The sequence below is a fragment of the Azolla caroliniana genome, unplaced genomic scaffold (assembly GCF_043228905.1).
Source record: "Azolla caroliniana isolate FFs.n. ecotype wild unplaced genomic scaffold, voAzoCaro1.0.p SCAF_7, whole genome shotgun sequence".
NCBI lineage: Eukaryota > Viridiplantae > Streptophyta > Polypodiopsida > Salviniales > Salviniaceae > Azolla > Azolla caroliniana.
Window position 1 is genome coordinate 4037005 of NW_028230442.1, and position 16986 is coordinate 4053990.

A 16986-nucleotide genomic window follows, 5' to 3' on the forward strand; every position below is an offset into this window, starting at 1 on the left:
CTTCAAATTTAGGCTTACGTGAACCGTAACTGTAGTGTCCATTACCGCGGTGATGGCTTCTTCAAAACAATACATTCCATTACAGTACAGTAAACACATAGACAAGAGGCTTTCCCTATAAAATATGCACGAATTGAATGTATCAGTCTCAAAAGTTTATCTGCTACGATAATGGCTTCTTCAAATCAATGCAATTCCATTCCAATAGATACAAGGCACACTCCATTACAATAGACACAAGAGAAATCACACAAACCATCCCATCAATATGGCATGATGGTTACAACATTACCCAAATTCATGTCTTTATGTCGGCGAATATGATGCATTACAATACACAGAAACAACCACACAGGGGATACACACAAATCTGTCTGTAGTTTAGAAGTAAAATTATGTCAGGCTTCCCTTTACCATATGAGATTTCACCAATAGAGCTACTAGAACTTATGACATAGGGTTATTTCAGTATAGAATGCACATAGAAGGACATCTTCTTTCGTATATGAAAACATCCACTCTCAAGACATCTCCTTTGGCATTTGAAAACTCCCTGTTGGGTTTGGGGTTGAAGAGGGTTAGGGTTTTAAGAATTCACGGGATTAATCATTTATGGTATTTAGAGCTAAGAGTGCAAGCTTTTAGAGGGATAGGGCTTATGTTTGTAGGTTGGGTTATAAGATTTAGGTTTTACGGTTCAAGTTCAGTTTAAGATTTAAGTGGATTAGGGTTTAGAATGTAGGAGGATTAGGGTTTAAAGGTATTGATCCAGGGTTTAGAGTCCAAGATAGAAGAGAATTAGAAATAGGGCTAAGTAAGGGTCAGGGGTTATGGTTTTTAGGGTTGTCTGTCTATAACCGACCACCTCCCCCTCCACCTGATGCGTCTGCTATATGAGCACCAGCATATTCAGCAGGTGGAGGGTAGGGATAACCAGCGTTGACAAACTGAGGTGATGGATATGGAGAGAGGATTTGTAGAGGCTGAGTCAGGAGACGATATTCTATGCCCAGATCTGAGAAGAATTTCTTCATCTCTAAGAGCAGCTCTGATCTTCTGCTCATTCTCTCACTAAAGTCCTGGAAATTAATGGTGTGCTGCATGGACACAGAGAGCTTGAGTTTATTTAGCTCCTCCAATTCTTTTACTATAACACTGAACTTGGGCTGCCAATGCTCACTCTTCTTCTCCACGTACCTGCACATGCATAAATAAAATTATTGTCTATCAAAACCGCCTTGTGCCAGTTGAATTCAAGATTAGGGCTTCGAAGCTTGTGTCAATTGGATACAAGTTTTGGGGGTCAGAAACTTGTGCCTATAGAATGAACGACTAGAGTTTCGGGTACAGAAACTTATCTTGGATTTAGTTAATATAGAATTAGGAGCTATCGAACCTTCCATTAGAATAGTTCAATATAGGTTACGAAGGATTTACTGGTTTGTATCTTCAGAAAATGCAAGTTTTATGACGGGTTTAGGATTTAGAAGCTTGTGGCTATAGAATGGACATCTAGGTAAATTTTGAGATTTAGAAGATTGTGTCTATTCAATGAGTGCTTAGATTAAGTCTTAGAAACTTGAGTGTTCTGTAGAAGTTTTGTGTCTTTGGAATCCATATTTAGAAACTTCGAATGGAATTTGCGTAAAGTTAAGTTTTACAGGATTGTTTCAATAGTTTGCTTTTTTACATACAAATAAAATCCGTATTAAACCACAAAACTCACCCTGCGATCTTCTCCTTGAATGCATTAATCTTCTCTGTTGTCGTTGAGATGTGAATAGCAAAATCCAGGAAGTCTATCATATCAGGGCTCCGATACAAATTGCTGATCGGCTTTGTTGCGAGTACGGAATTGGGATAAAACACCTTCTCATTGTCCGGCTTCAAGAATACTGTGGTCAAGATCTTCATCTTCTCCACCACTAGCTGCAATGTAACCACCACATATAGGTCAATCAATAGTCAATGCTAGGACACAGTAACATTCCTTTGATTTTGCCCTAAAATCACCATCTAACCCTAAAACCCCAGAAATTCGAACCCCACTTCCGCCCCAACGTATTCATTTGATATAGCCCTACAGTCACCATCTAGCACAGGATCTAGTCTTCTTTTTATTAGCCCTAACATCCCTGAAATGCAAAACTCACTTCCCCCCAATATATCATCTGATCAGTATTCATTACCCTTCACACTAAACCCAACATTTACCATATAATACCTACAGGATTCTTTTTCTTTAAACTGAACCTATCAATACCAGAATGTGGCACATCATTCTTTGATTTTTGCCTGTAACCCTGAACCATCAATACATCTTAGACATAGTTTTTTTTTTTTGCCTGGAACGCTAGACTTACAAGATATATTCTTTAGCCTTTGCCCTAAACTCTAAATCTAACAATACATCATATAATATCCTTCAGTTAAATATACCCCCCATCAGAAGCCAGACCAAATAGACTGCCCATTTCCACTTACATGGACACCATCCACTATGCACCGATCTCCCACATCATAAGGATGCATCACAAACAAGAATATGATGGCCTCAAATATCTGTCTCGCCGTATTGCCAAACATGAAGCCAACAAGCAACAATTGAGAGCCAGCCAACATCAAGATTCGCGTGGATGCAATGCCTAGCACAAGAAGCCACACTACGATGATGATGATGGACACGATAGCACTCGCCATCCGATGCAACTCTTTCACTGCAGTATTCGTATCATTCAAAGAGTGAGCTAGTGCCCTCCTCTCTTGATATGCCTTCACCTGCATACATTATAGTAGAGATCGTTAGGGTTACCCCCTCTGGATCTAGCTGTGTTTATAAGTTTGTAAGCACCTATTCAGTCACAACTAAATTTGCAAGGCTCCACCCCTTACCCATTATCATTACGTAGGAGAAAACCTATGTACACAGGTCCTGCCAAAGTCTGTAGGACTAAGCCTTGTAACCATTCTCTATAAGAGAAAACATGCATACACAGCTCCTGCTTCCAAGCACTGCCATTTTATATACTATATCACATACATCCTAATCTTTCGGGTTTCTTGCTCTAGATCCAGTAGCGTTTTAGCTTGTATGCATTTCTATATTGACACCATCAAGACCATAATCACATGTACAGGAAAACCTACATGCGTTTATCAAGAGCTTGGAAATCCTTACCACCCAATTTTTCAATGCCTTTTTGGTAATCTTGTCCGGGTCTTTTGCACACTCAAATAGACGCATCACATTGTTAATCTCCTCTTCAGGTATAAATCGTAAGAGGTCCTCCCTGGTAATGAACCTGGGTTGGCAAAATGGTCAAAACCAGATCAAATATTACAAACAAACCATGGAAAGATATAATGCTTCTAATTTCTTCTTCATGTAATGGTTGAAATGAGAATTTTCGAAACACAAGAAACCAAGGACACTTTCCCCACTGTGATTCCTACATCATTGGAATATGAGCTTCACACTACCACTAGTTATTACATTAATTTTTCCCAGCTATTTATACATGACTGTGACTGCAATGGTATTCTTACCGAGAGTCTCGTCGAGCCACATTGCTGAAGATCAACTTGGCAGCAACCTTGGCTTGGAATTCACTATCAATCTCAACTTCACGGGAGCTGGTTTCAAATGTATCAACCTCCTGATCAATTGTTGTTACCAGAGCCCGAAATCCAGGGTGTTTCACCACACCCATAAGCGTGGTTATCAATCCCGCTGAGATATCTTGGCGTGAGAGCTTCCGAATCTTATTCCAATGGTTACTAACCTTGTCATTTGTGGGGGTAATGGGCACGGACCCCTTACCAGTAGTACTCATTCTCGAGGGCCACCGAGTCAGGGAGGGCACTTTCTCAGATACTGAGGTTCCTCTCTGGGACATTGATGATACACCTGGATCCTCACGGTAAAACAAATGAAGAGATGGGCCTGACAAAGTTTCAAGGATGTGTTGGTTAAACAAGGACTCTTGGATTCGTTCAAAGAAAGTGCTAACATGGAATGATGAAGCAAGAGATTTCACCATAAGAACCTTAGCTAACCAGATGAATGCAGCTATAACAAAACAGTCAAAAAGACTTGTCATAACTGATATAATCCGATGGCTTTTTGTGGATGTTTCAACGACTGGATCAATTATGAGTTTCCATGCAAGGAGAGTTAAACCCAACCAGAGACAGTTCTGGACCCCCTTTCTCAAACCGTACACAAAATAAAGAAGCTTCTTGCGAACAAGAAAATTCTTTTCAAAGATAAATATAAGTAGATGGATGAGCCAACCTGAGACTAATCTTCCGCAGAAGATAACGAGAACCATTAAAATCCATTTCCAGAGCTCTAAGCCCCATGTTTCTTTTCCTTTAAGCGATTTCACTGTTAGAGAGCAGAATAAACCTCCAAAAATGAGGACGAAAGCTAACCACTGTAGCACTGTGAGAATCTTTGAGTTCCCATGCCTGAACTCCATATCTATGTCTATGTCTTTAAAAGGGTCTTCGTCATCTTCATTTCCTGTAAATTTATGCTGATCTACTGGTGCTTCGTTGCCTACGGAACTGTTCTTTGGATTAGCTAACGATGACGGGAGAGGAGGAACTTGAACAGAAACCTCAATGAGCCTTGACTTTGTTTTTGCCTTCTGAACAAACTCTCTTGCATGAAGAAGAGCAGTTGCAGCTGTGGCAACGATGCTCCCTTTGGTATCTGGAGCTTCTACAGCCCTATGAGATATACCTGAATGGCCAGGAGACTTTACTGTAGAGCTTTCCATTAAAGCTGAGGGATTAGAACTTTGACGATCTCCATTGTCATAGTAACTTGCAGACTCTTCTTTTAAATTAAAAGCGCTGTTACACGAATTTGATGTAGACTTAAGGTTTTGCTGCAGATCTCTATAAAAGACAGAATTAGCTTTCTTGTCAATCTGAGTGAGATTGTTCTGGATTTGTCTCAGGTTCTGATCGATTGTGGCTTCTTCCGTATCAATAAATGTTGCAGAAGCGGTGTTCTTTTCCTTCTCTTGATTAAAATTTCCAGCGTCCTTCTTCAAAACCTCACAGCGGTTCTCTGACGATATTATCTGTTGACTTGAAGTTGTGAAAGAAGCCGCTTTATTCTTTTGATCCCCATTTTCAGTGTGAGCAGAGAGATTTTGAAGACTCTCCATAGGTGCCCAAGAGGAAGATGAATTTGAAGACGTAGAAGTAGAGGAAGATGGAGAAGATGAAGAAGATGGAGATTGGAGATGGAGATGGTGATGGATTAAATCTGTAGTACTGATCAGCTGTTATATTTACTTTCTCGTGAGCTGAGGAAGAAATATGCGATAGAGAGGTTATATTGTTATCCAGATATTGCAAGAAATTGGCTCTGGTTTAACGATTTGTTTAAGGCAGAAGGAGAAATAATGAGACTCGAGCAGGTGATCAGAGAGAGGGTCGGAGATGGTGATGGAGGTTTAAGACCCTGGTCTCGGGAACAATGTTATCAGTGACTAACACTAATATTATCAAGGTCAAGAGAATGGTGATGAGGAACAGCTTCTGAGCTTTCAAGGCTTCGTTGACAAAGTTGAGACAGACTATATTCACGTCCAGGAGAAGGGTTAGGGTTTAGGGTTTAGGGTTTAGGGTTTAGGGACAGACTATATTCACTTCCAGGAGAAGGTTTGCGTTGCTTTACTCCTGAGACGAGGTCGCCATGGCCGCCATTTTCTGCTGTTATGCTAACATTGTCTGTGGTATTAAGCTGTGCGGAAGGTGGTTATACTGATTCACTTATATATACCACACGATAAAGACAGTAAGTAGAAAAACGAAGAAGCAATAGCAATAGTGTCAGAAAGAATATCCGTTTCTTATCTCAGTCAAATATGATCAAACAATAATACTTCATTATTGACACTATTCAAGTAAAAGGCCTTCTCCAAAGAACACATTAGATTTTTTCTGTTGAGAGGATGGATGTCTACTCAAATTTGGGCTTATCTGCAAAAACACTAAAAGTAGTCTCCATTACCACAGTAATGGCTTCTTCAAAACGATATGCATTCCATTACAGTACACTCATGGACAATAGGCCTTCCCTTTTCAAAATTGGGCTTATCTAAAAAACAGTAACAGTAGTCTCCATTAACGGAGTAATGGGCTTCTTCAAAACAATGCATTCCATCACAGTACAATCATGGATAATAGGCCTTCTTCCCCATTCAAAATTGGGCTTATCCAAAATACACAAACAGTAGTCTCCATTACCACAATAATGGTTTCTTTAAAACAATGCTACACATGGACAACCGGCCTTCCCTAATCAAAACAGTAACAGTACTCTCCATTACCGCAGCAATGGCTTCTCCAAAATACACAAACAGTAGTCTCCATTACCGCAATAATGGTTTCTTCAAAACAATGCTATACATGGACAACCGGCCTTCCCTAATCAAAACAGTAACAGTACTCTCCATTACCGCAGCAATGGCTTCTCCAAAACAATGCATTACAGTACACTCATGGACAAGAGGCCTTCCCTATACATATGCACGAATTGAATGCATCAGACTTAAAATTTATTCTGCTGCGGTAATGGCTTCTTCAGACCAATGCAATTATTCCATTCCAATAGACACAAGGACAATCCACGTCTCTATACATCTGGACGAACTTAGAGCATCAACTTAAGGAAATATTCAGATCCAAGAGCAATCACACAAACCATCACATCAATATAGCTTGATAGATACCACATTACACAAATTCATGTCTTTATGTCAGCGAAAATAATGCATTACAAAAGATGAAAAATCCACACAGGGATACACAAATCTGTCTGCAGTTTAGAAGTAAAATTATGTCAGATTTCAAAGCCAAGGATAACAAAGAAGAAGGTTAAACCTAAATCAATCGGACCTGGGACAAGGGAGATTGAGAGTCAGAGCTCTATCGATCACCTCATGGCTTGAGTTCAGAGGAGAGGTAACTTGAATCCAACTAAAATTGCCCCAATTCCATCTACCTACCATTATTATTATACAAACTAAAGAAAGGCTTCGCTTTTTACCATATGAGATTTCACCAATAGAGCTACTAGACCTTATAATATAGGGTTGTTTAAATATGGAATGCACATTGAAGGACATCTTCTTTCGTATATGAAAACATCCACTCCCAAGCCATCTCCTTTGGCATTTGAAAAGTCCCTGTTGGGTTTGGGGTTGAAGAGGGATAGGGTTTTAAGAATTCGCGGGATTAATCATTTATGGTATTTAGAGTGAAGAGTGCAAATTTTTAGACGGATGGGACTTATGGTTGTAGGTTAGGTTATAAGATTTAGGTTTTACGGTTCAAGTTCAGTTTAAGATTTAAGTGGATTAGGGTTTAGAATGTAGAATGATTACGGTTCAAAGGTAGTGATCCAGGGTTTAGAGTTCAAGATATATGGAATAAGAAATAGGACTAAGTAAGGATCAGGGATTATGGTTTTTAGGATTGTCTGTCTATAACCGACCTCCCCATCCACCTGATGCGTCTGCTATATGAGCACCAGCATATTCAGCAGGTGGAGGGTAGGGATAACCAGCGTTGACAAACTGAGGTGATGGATATGGAGAGAGGATTTGTAGAGGCTGAGTCAGGAGACGATATTCTATGCCCAGATCTGAGAAGAATCTCTTCATCTCTAAGAGCAGCTCTGATCTTCTGCTCATTCTCTCACCAAAGTTCTGGAAATTAATGGTGTGTTGCATAGTCACAGAGAGCTTGAGTCTATTTAGCTCCTCCAATTCTTTTACTATAACACTGAACTTGGGCTGCCAATGCTCACTCTTCTTCTCCACATACCTGCACATGCATAAATAAAATTATTGTCTATCAAAACCGCCTTGTGCCAGTTGAATTCAAGATTAGGGTTTCGAAGCTTGTGTCAATTGGATACAATTGGATACAAGTTTTGGGGTTCCGAAACTTGTGCCTATAAAATGATCGACTAGAGTTTTGGGGACAGAAACTTATGTTGGGTTTAGTTAGTATAGAATTAGGAGCTATCGAACCTTCTATTAGACTAGTTCAATATAGGTTACGAAGGATTTACAGGTTTGTATCTTCAGAAAATGCAAGTTTTATTACGGGTTTAGGATTTAGAAGCTTGTGGCTATAGAATGGACATCTAGGTAAATTTTGAGATTTAGAAGATTGTGTCTATTCAATGAGTGCTTAGATTAAGTCTTAGAAACTTGAGTGTTCTGTAGAAGTTTGTGTCTTTGGAATCCATATTTAGAAACTTCGATTGGAATTTGCGTAAAGTTAAGTTTTACAGGATTGTTTCAATAGTTTGCTTTTACATACAAATAAAATCCGTATTAAACCACAAAACTCACCCTGCGATCTTCTCCTTGAATGCATTAATCTTCTCTGTTGTCGTTGAGATGTGAACAGCAAAATCCAGGAAGTCTTTCATATCAGGGCTCCGATACAAATTGCTGATCGGCTTTGTTGCGAGTACGGAATTGGGATAAAACACCTTCTCATTGTCCGGCTTCAAGAATACTGTGGTCAAGATCTTCATCTCCTCCACAACTAGCTGCAATATAACCACCACATATAGGTCAATAAACAGTAACATTCCTTTGATTTTGCCCATCATAAGCTAGACCAAATAAAACTGCCTTCCTCTTACCTGGACGCCATCTACTATGCACCGATCTCCCACATCATAAGGATGCATCACAAACAAGAATATGATGGCCTCAAATATCTGCTTCACCGTATTACCAAACACAAAGGCAACAAGCAACAATTGGGAGCCAGCAAACACTAGGATTTGCGTGGATGCAATGCCTAGCACAAGAAGCCACACTACGATGATGATGATGGACACGATAGCGCTCGCCATGCGATGCAACTCTTTCACTGCAGTCTTCGTATCATTCAAAGAGTGAGCTAGTGACCTCCTCTCTTGATATACTTTCACCTGCATACATCATAGTAGAAGTCATTAGGGTTTCCCCTTCTGGATCTAGCTGTGTTTATAAGTTTGTAAGCACCTATTCAGTTACAACTAATGTTGCGAGGCTAAACCTTGTACCCATTATACGTCCCAGAAAAACCTATGTACACAGGTCCTGGCTAAGTTTGTAGGGCTAAACCTCGTACCCATTATCAATACGTAGGAGAAAACTTTATCTACACAGTTCCTGGCAAAGTCTGTGGGGCTAAACCTTGTAACCCATACGAGAAAACATATGTACACAGCTCCAGCTTCCAAGCACTGCTATTTTATATACTATGTCACATACATCTTAATCTTTCGGTTTTCTTGCTCAAGATCTAGTAGCGTTTAAGCTTGTAGCATTTCTATATTAACAGCATGAAGGCCAACATGTACAGGAAAACCAACATGCGTTTATCATGAGCTTGGAAATCCTTACCACCCAATTTTTCAATGCCTTTTTGGTAATCTTGCCCGTGTCTTTTGCACCCTCAAATAGACACATCACATTGTTAATCTCCTCTTCAGGTATAAATCGCAAGAGGTCCTCCCTGGTAATAAACCTGGGTAGGCCAAACGGTCAAAACCAAATCAGATATTAACAACAAACGATGGAAAGATGTAATGCTTCTTATTTCTTCTTCATGTTTTGATTGAAATGAGCATTTCTAAAACATAAGAAACCTGGGACATTTTTTTTCCCCACTGTGATTCCTACGTCATTGGAAATCAGGGCCTAACAAGTTGAGCTTCACACTACGATGAATTTGTACATGGTGTTTTTACCAAACATTTCTACATGACTGCCAATGTGATGGTATTGTGCACGAAATTACATCACAACATTCTTACAATAGCTTACCCAGAATCTGGTTGAGTCACATTCCTGAAGATCAACTTGGCAGCAACCTTGGCTTGCAATTCGCTATTAATCTCGACTTCCTGGGAGCTGGTTTCAAATGTATCAACCTCCTGATCAATTGTTGTTACGAGTGCCCGAAATCCAGGGTGCTTCACCACACCCATAAGCTTGGTTATCAATCCCGCTGAGATGTCTTGGCTTGAGAGCTTCCGAATGTAATTCATCTGAATCTTATTCTGGTTGTTACTAACCTTATCATTTGCAGGGGTAGTAGTACTCACTCTCGAGGGCCTCCGAGTCAGGGAGGGCACTTTCTCAGATACTGAGGTTCCTCTCTGGGACATTGATGATACACCTGGATCCTCACGGTAATACAAATGAAGAGATGGGCCCAACAAAGATTCCAGGATGTGTTGGTTAAACAAGGACTCTTGGATTCGATCAAAGAAAGTGCTAACATGGAATGATGAAGCAAGAGATTTCACCATAAGAAGCTTAGCTAACCAGATGAATGCAGCGATAACAAAACATTCAAAAAGATTTGTTATAACTGATATAATCCGATGGCTTTTTGTGGATGTTTCAACGACTGGATCAATTATGAGTTTCCATGCAAGGAGAGTTAAACCCAACCAGAGACAGTTCTGGACCCCCTTTCGCAACCCGTACACAAAATAAAGAAGCTTCTTACGAACAAGAAAATTCTTTTCAAAGATAAAAATAAGTAGATGGATGAGCCAACCTGAGACTAATCTTCCGGAGAATATAACGAGAACCATTAAAATCCATTTCCAGAGCTCTAAGCCCCATGCTTCTCTTCCTTTAAGCGGTTTCAGTGTTAGAGAGCAGAATAAACCTCCTAAAATGAGGACGAAAGCTAACCACTGTAGCACTGTGAGAATCTTTGAGCTCCCGTGGCTGAACTTCGTATCTGTGTCTATGTCTTTGAAAGGGTCTTCGTCATCTTCATTTCCTGTAAATTTATGCTGATCTACAGGTACTTCATTGCCTGCAGAACTGTTCTTTGGATTAGCAACTGATGGCGGGAGAGGAGGAACTTGAACAGAAACCTCAATTAGCCTTGACTTTGTTTTTGCCTTCTGAACAAACTCTCTTGCGTGAAGAAGAGCAGTTGCCGCTGTGGCTACGGTGCTCCCTTTGGTATCTGGAGCTTCTACGGAATCTTCGCAATTATTAAGTTCTGTAACCCTATGAGATATACCTGAATGGCCAGGAGACTTTACCCTAGAGCTTTCCTTTAAAGCTGAGGGATTACTATTTCGACGATCTCCATTGTCATAGTAACTTGCAGACTCTTTCTTTACATTAAAATCGCTGTTACACGAATTTGATGTAGACTTGACAATCTGTTGTTTATGACGTTGCATAATATCATCCATAGACTTAAGGTTTTGCTGCAGATCTCCATAAAACATAGAACCAGTTTTCTTGTCAATCTGAGTAAGATTGTTCTGGACATGTCTCAGGTTCAGATCGATCGTGGCTTCTTCCGTATCAATCAATGTTGCAGAAGCGTTGTTCTTTTCCTTCTCTTCATTAAAATTTCCAGCGTCCCTCTTCAAATCCTTGCAGCGGTTCTCTGACGATGTTATATGTTGACTCGAAGTTGTTAAAGAAGCCAATTTATTCTTTTGATCCCCGTTTTCAGTCTGAGAAGAGAGATTTTGAAGATTCTCCATAGGTCTGGGCTCTGAGTATGTTGCCGAAGAGGAAGATGAAGTTGAAGACGTGGAAGTGGAGGAAGATGAAGAAGATGGAGACGGAGACGGAGATGGATTAAACCTGCAGTACGGATCAGCTGTTATATTTACTTGCTCGCGAGCTGAAGAAGAAATATTCGATAGAGAGGTTATGTCGTTATCCAAGATCAGGCGAGAAATTGGCTCTGGTTTATTAGCGATTTCTTTGGGGCAGAAAGAGAAATCATGAGACTCGAGCAGGTGATCAGAGAGAGGTCGGCGATGGCGATGGAGGTTTAAAACCCTGGCCTCAGGAACAATGTTATCGGTGACATTACTAGTGTCGTGGTTAACAATAATATTATCGAGGTCTAGAGAATGGTGATGAGGAACAGCTTCTGAGCTTTCATGGCTTCCTCGACGAAATTGAGACAGACTATATTCACGTCCAGGAGAAGGTTTGCGTTGTTGCTTTACTCCTGAGACGAGGTCGCCATGGCCGCCATTTTCTGCTGTTATGCTAGCATTGTCTACCGTGACAGTGGTAGATTCTGGCGATGACGGAGTTTGTATTAAGCTGTGCGGAAGCTCATTATGTTGAGTATCTTCAGGTTTAGTAGGAAGATGATCAGGACTGGCTAGCTGCTCCCAAATTGCGTCGTTTCTCTCTGATAATAGTCCTGAGCTTAATCGTTGCTTCTGCACAGACTCTGCAGGATCATCGGTGGGTATGGCGTCCTTGATGATTTGGCTGGACTCCACAACCCTTACTATCACGGCTTCATTATCGACACCATTGCCATCGCCATCACCATAGCTAGCTTCAGGTTTCATGGCAGAATTGCGCAGTTATATAAGCTGTGAGAGGAGAGTATTTGACGCGCCAGACTAACAATAAAACCCTAAACAGAAATAACAAGGAAATTTTGATCCTTTCTTCTTCCTCCTGCTTTCTTTCTTACTCGTCCTATTCCTTGTATCCTTCTTCATCTTTAATCTCATTCTCTGCAGAACCAATCTGAGCAGAGACTTATGGACTCAGCAACCGTTCCTTGCCTACATTAGAGCTCTGAACGGGATAATCGTGAAGCAGAAAGCTTGCCGAACCTCATGAGATCAGTGGCGATGGCGAGGATGAGCAAGCAAGCAAAGCACAAACAACGAGCAAGGGATTTTCTAGGGTTTCAGGAGCAAAACTGCAGGACACATCAAAATTAGGGTTTCAAAGTTTTGGCGGTCTTTCAGGGGGGGTTTTCCCTGGGGAGGCGAAACCCTCTCTAGAGTATCAAACGTTAGGGGGTTTCCAGCGATGGAGACTGGGGGGGCTAAAGAACTTAGGGTTTGGGTTTAGGGTTTAGAAGCTAAAAACCCTAGACTCAGAGCGTGGGGTATGGAATCGAGGAATTTGATGGCTGGCGCACTTTGTAGAGAGAGAGAGAGTGTGTGTGTGTGTGTGTGTGTGTGTGTGTGTGTGTGGGCTTGTCTGTATAATCATTAGCTTTTCTGTTCCTGAGACAGAGAGAGAGAGAGAGAGAGAGAGAGAGAGAGAGGAGAGATAGACACACACACACAGAGGGAGAGAGACAGAGACAGAGAGAAGAGAGATAGACAGACACACAGGAAGAGAGAGAGAGAGAGAGACACACACACACACACATAGAGAGAGAGACACACACACACACAAATAGAGAGAGACACACACACATAGAGAGAGACACACACACGCTGACTCGGACAGAGAAAAGAAAGAAAGAAAAGAGAGAGTGTGTGTGTGTGTGCCCGCGCGCGCGCGCGAATTTCCCGTCGGGAATTTCAATTTTCCCGATCGGAAAGCCGTCCGGACGGACGGACGGACGGACGGAAATGGGAAACTGGAAAACATTATGCGGGAGATGCTACACGAGTACTCGTGTTTGTTCCGCAACGTAAAAAATTTACAGACCGACTCCTGTCGTGTCGTGTCGTGTCGTGAGAGCCACACGCTCGACTCGCATCCATCAATTCGATCTCTATGTGTGTGTGTGTATTCATCCTTCGTGCTTCTCGTGGTCTGGCATGTCCAAGAGAGACAAACGTTTCGGACCGATAAGCTCTTGTATTTTTTAGGGAAACGTAGAAGTTCGTCTATTTACCAGAATGCCCCTGGAAGTTCCAAATTTACCAAACTACCCCTATGTCCAAGAAATTACACTTTATAAAGTAATTATGTATACACTCAAATCTACAAGCCCTATTTACTAAAGATGGAAGAAATGGACCCGAACTAACCCTATTTACCAAACAAACTCTCTTCTCTAGCACATAGGGAGGGATAAAACAAAAAAAAGCATCTAGCAAGAAGAGTGTTTTGTCGTTTCGTGCTTGGCATGTAGGGAAGGGAATATAACATACTTGTTTCAATGTAGATAACTGTTTGGCACGCTACGATTTGGTGGGGTTTGGTCAAGTGTTTTTGTCATGGCGGTTACGGTTACAGGACAATATGCGAGTGTTTCTTTAACATAGAAGTTTCATTTGGGGGGGGCGGGGGGGGAGAGAAAGTGGCAAGAATCTTCTTCTTTACAAAGAAGTTGAGTTTTTTTTTGTTTTTCTCCTCGTGGACCTGGCCAGCATTTGATCCACATGGCATGACCATTTTTTCCGGTAGGTATTTCCTCTCCTAGATCCATTTAAAAACCCATTCATGGATTTAGACTCAAACTTCATATTATACAAGACAAATGTGAGTGAGGTTTTGACCTAGATAGATGCTTGATCCAGATGCTATGACAATTTTTTTGAGTAGGTATTTCTTGTCCATGATCAATTTAAAGACCTGTGCATGGAATTCAAAGTCAATAATCATATTATATAAGAGTAAGGTGTAACTCCAACTTCACCAATGTGCATCGTTCACAAGTCCTTATTTATTCATTTAAAATGCTAACCTATATTACACGGTAGAGCTATTATTTTAATTCATTCATATTTTAAACATAGTAGCAATATATATTGAAGATTATGGGTCAACCTTTGTGTCATTACAAATGTTATAGGAACTGTAAAGCTACTTTTAATGTTTTAAGGGTAGGATAGTTGGGAAACCGGTTACCCTAGGAATTGGGACAAACCCATGTGGACCTATGACACATGGTAACACGTAGTGGACTAGAAGCCTCAGATGTTGAGATATAACCCCTTCATCACAACATCTTTACATGTCTTCGAGACTCTATTTGTGAGGCTAAAGCTCTTTGCATCAAATCCGTTGCTCAACATCCAAGGTATAACATAAGGTAATATTCAATGATATTTTATGTTCATCTCATGTCCTTTGCTTATGGGTGGCCGATGTGGCTAAGTGCCCTTAATCTCTTATTCTTTTTTGCAAGTCATTGTAATATTTGGCATAACTTTACGAACCAATTGTAAAACTATGCCATAGCAATAACTCGTCCAAATTACAAAAATGCTTGCTTACATTAGTATTAATGAATCTTATTATTGTTAGGAAACAAGTCCCTCCAGATGGGAAGGGAAGAGCTGAACCGAAAACCGAAATTGAGAATCGATTTATGACCGATTCGGAAGACTATATTTGTAAATAGTCAAATGTGCCCCTTGTGGGCTATAATTGTAAATAGCCAGAAAGTTGTTTTAGTATAAAAACAACTAGGGCAAACTTTACGGGTAGTGTTAGTGTATCATTATTAGTTGTTGCATAGTTAGAGAAGGTTGTTGCCTCCTGTAACTGTGTTGGTGAGTGAGAGTTAAAAAACAACTAGGGCAAACGTTATGGGTAGCGTTAGTGTATCATTATTAGTTGTTGCATAGTTAGAGAAGGTTGTTGCCTTTGTAACTGTGTAACTCTGTTAGACGAAGAATATCTCTAGGTCATTGCCTCCGAGTATCTTATTGTACGCCTCCTCATCATAGTGATTCAGTTTTGGGGTTTGTGGAGTCCACGTGGTTTTTCCCGATTTGGGTTTTCCACGTTAAATCTTGTGTCTCTATTTTTTTTTGTTTTCTGCCCCCTCTTGTTTATCTGTCTCTGCACTGTTCTTTTCTCGACTTTTGTTCCCGAACAAAAGAACGAGCAACCGATTGTGGTCAGTAGCGATTCTCGACAATTATAGCACGGTGATGCATGCTTTTTAGGTGCCAACATTCACTATCTAAGTGTTATGGGTATGCCCACCCACAAGATGTGATGACAAAGTAATAACGAGAGAGATTGTTGCATTGTCTATTAAGAGACATCGATATACATGTGATGTGAGGGTTAGAGATAATTGGCACATTCACATGTTATTCAACCCAATGCAAATATCCTATAGGAGCAATGCATGAAAACAAGGCATACAGTAATAAGGTCACAACCAAGACAAAACGCTCCAAGACAGAGATAGATCAAGATGGCAAGGAATCAATCCAAATGCCAAAGATGACGGCCTCATTATTTACAATAGATATTGTCCTAGTGTACAATGTCTCTCTCACATGCACTTTGTCTGAAAATGGCTAATTCTCCCCAAGATTTAAGTTTATCCTATATACACTCACACTACTCCAGCCCAATGGTCTTTCCCATGGTTTCTTATAAACAACCATCTTCCACCAAAGGTCAATATAAATCAAAAGTTTATGTCCGTTTACATCCTTCTAGTGTAGGTATACCATCTACGCATATGTATAGACATCTACGTGTTGGTCACATAGAAAAGCCCATCCTAGTTACATAGGAAGATCATCACCCTTGCAATGGACGTGTATTGGAATCCATGGTCTGTGATTTGGCATTCATCTATACTTCACCATTCACAATATGTTATATGACATCAAGTATTTATATGCAACGTAACACTTGCACGACCAAAATCAACCCACAAAACCAATATAAAGCATAGAGGGACTTTTGTGAGTTGCATCAAATATGTTGACTAATGTATACGCACTTTTCAACACAGTGATCCAACTCTTCTCAATGCAATCCTAGCAAAACTAATGTTGCATGTCTATATCCTTAGTAATTGTGTGAAAGATCAAATCTCACACCAACACAAACACATTTTGGCTATATTTATGAAGGGTTGGACTTTTGGCTGGCCTAACCCATGTCCACTTCGAGGTGAGAAAGCGACGATGCTTCCATGCATGTATTGTTGGCATCAACATATTGTATTTTTACTGTCAACAACGTTGTGCACTTGTGGTGTCTTGATTGTAGTACCAGGGAGATGCATCCACATACCCCGAGTTCACTTATTGTTTATTATTACAAAAAGATGCTTCCCATCAGTTAAGTAGAGTGTCTTTACACTCCAATATGTACAACGGAAATGTCATCATAGACATTCAACCACATTACCCCAACATGCGTTTCTCATCATGCAGTATGTAAATTTTTAGAAAAGTACCATCTTGTTATTCATGAAACTGAAAAGTCAAAA

At 40.4% G+C, this 16986-nt stretch overlaps 1 protein-coding gene across 3 annotated transcripts; it reads right to left on the bottom strand.

Annotated features, from left to right (window-relative positions):
- Nucleotides 1-207: 207 nt before the first annotated feature.
- On the bottom strand, nt 208-12546 carry LOC147861603 (mechanosensitive ion channel protein 10-like). Of its 3 annotated transcripts, XM_087322602.1 has the most exons (6): nt 10985-12546; nt 3547-4889; nt 3179-3302; nt 2485-2778; nt 1727-1929; nt 208-1197 (listed from the first exon to the last, which is right to left on the bottom strand). In XM_087322602.1, the coding sequence occupies exons 1-6, from the start codon at nt 12389-12391 to the stop codon at nt 852-854; spliced, it is 3717 nt and encodes a 1238-aa protein (XP_087178728.1). In that variant the 5' UTR covers nt 12392-12546; the 3' UTR covers nt 208-851. The 3 variants fall into 3 exon arrangements, with proteins under 3 accessions (XP_087178728.1, XP_087178729.1, XP_087178730.1); XM_087322603.1 differs by lacking the exon at nt 3547-4889 and having other exon boundaries at nt 9858-12537; XM_087322604.1 differs by lacking the exons at nt 208-1197; nt 1727-1929; nt 2485-2778; nt 3179-3302; nt 3547-4889 and adding exons at nt 6826-7848; nt 8385-8587; nt 8684-8977; nt 9435-9558 and having other exon boundaries at nt 9858-12531.
- Between the last annotated feature and the right edge of the window lie 4440 nt (nt 12547-16986).

What these genes read in the sequence shown, in the direction of transcription:
- LOC147861603 (XM_087322602.1), bottom strand. Translation starts at nt 12,391, where the DNA reads ATGAAACCTGAAGCTAGCTATGGTGATGGCGATGGCAATGGTGTCGAT. An exon ending in GTGGCTCGACGAGACTCTCG is followed by an intron (nt 3,303 to 3,546) that starts GTAAGAATACCA and finishes TTGCCAACCCAG; the next exon opens with GTTCATTACCAGGGAGGACC. An exon ending in AGGCATTGAAAAATTGGGTG is followed by an intron (nt 2,779 to 3,178) that starts GTAAGGATTTCC and finishes TAATGTATGCAG; the next exon opens with GTGAAGGCATATCAAGAGAG.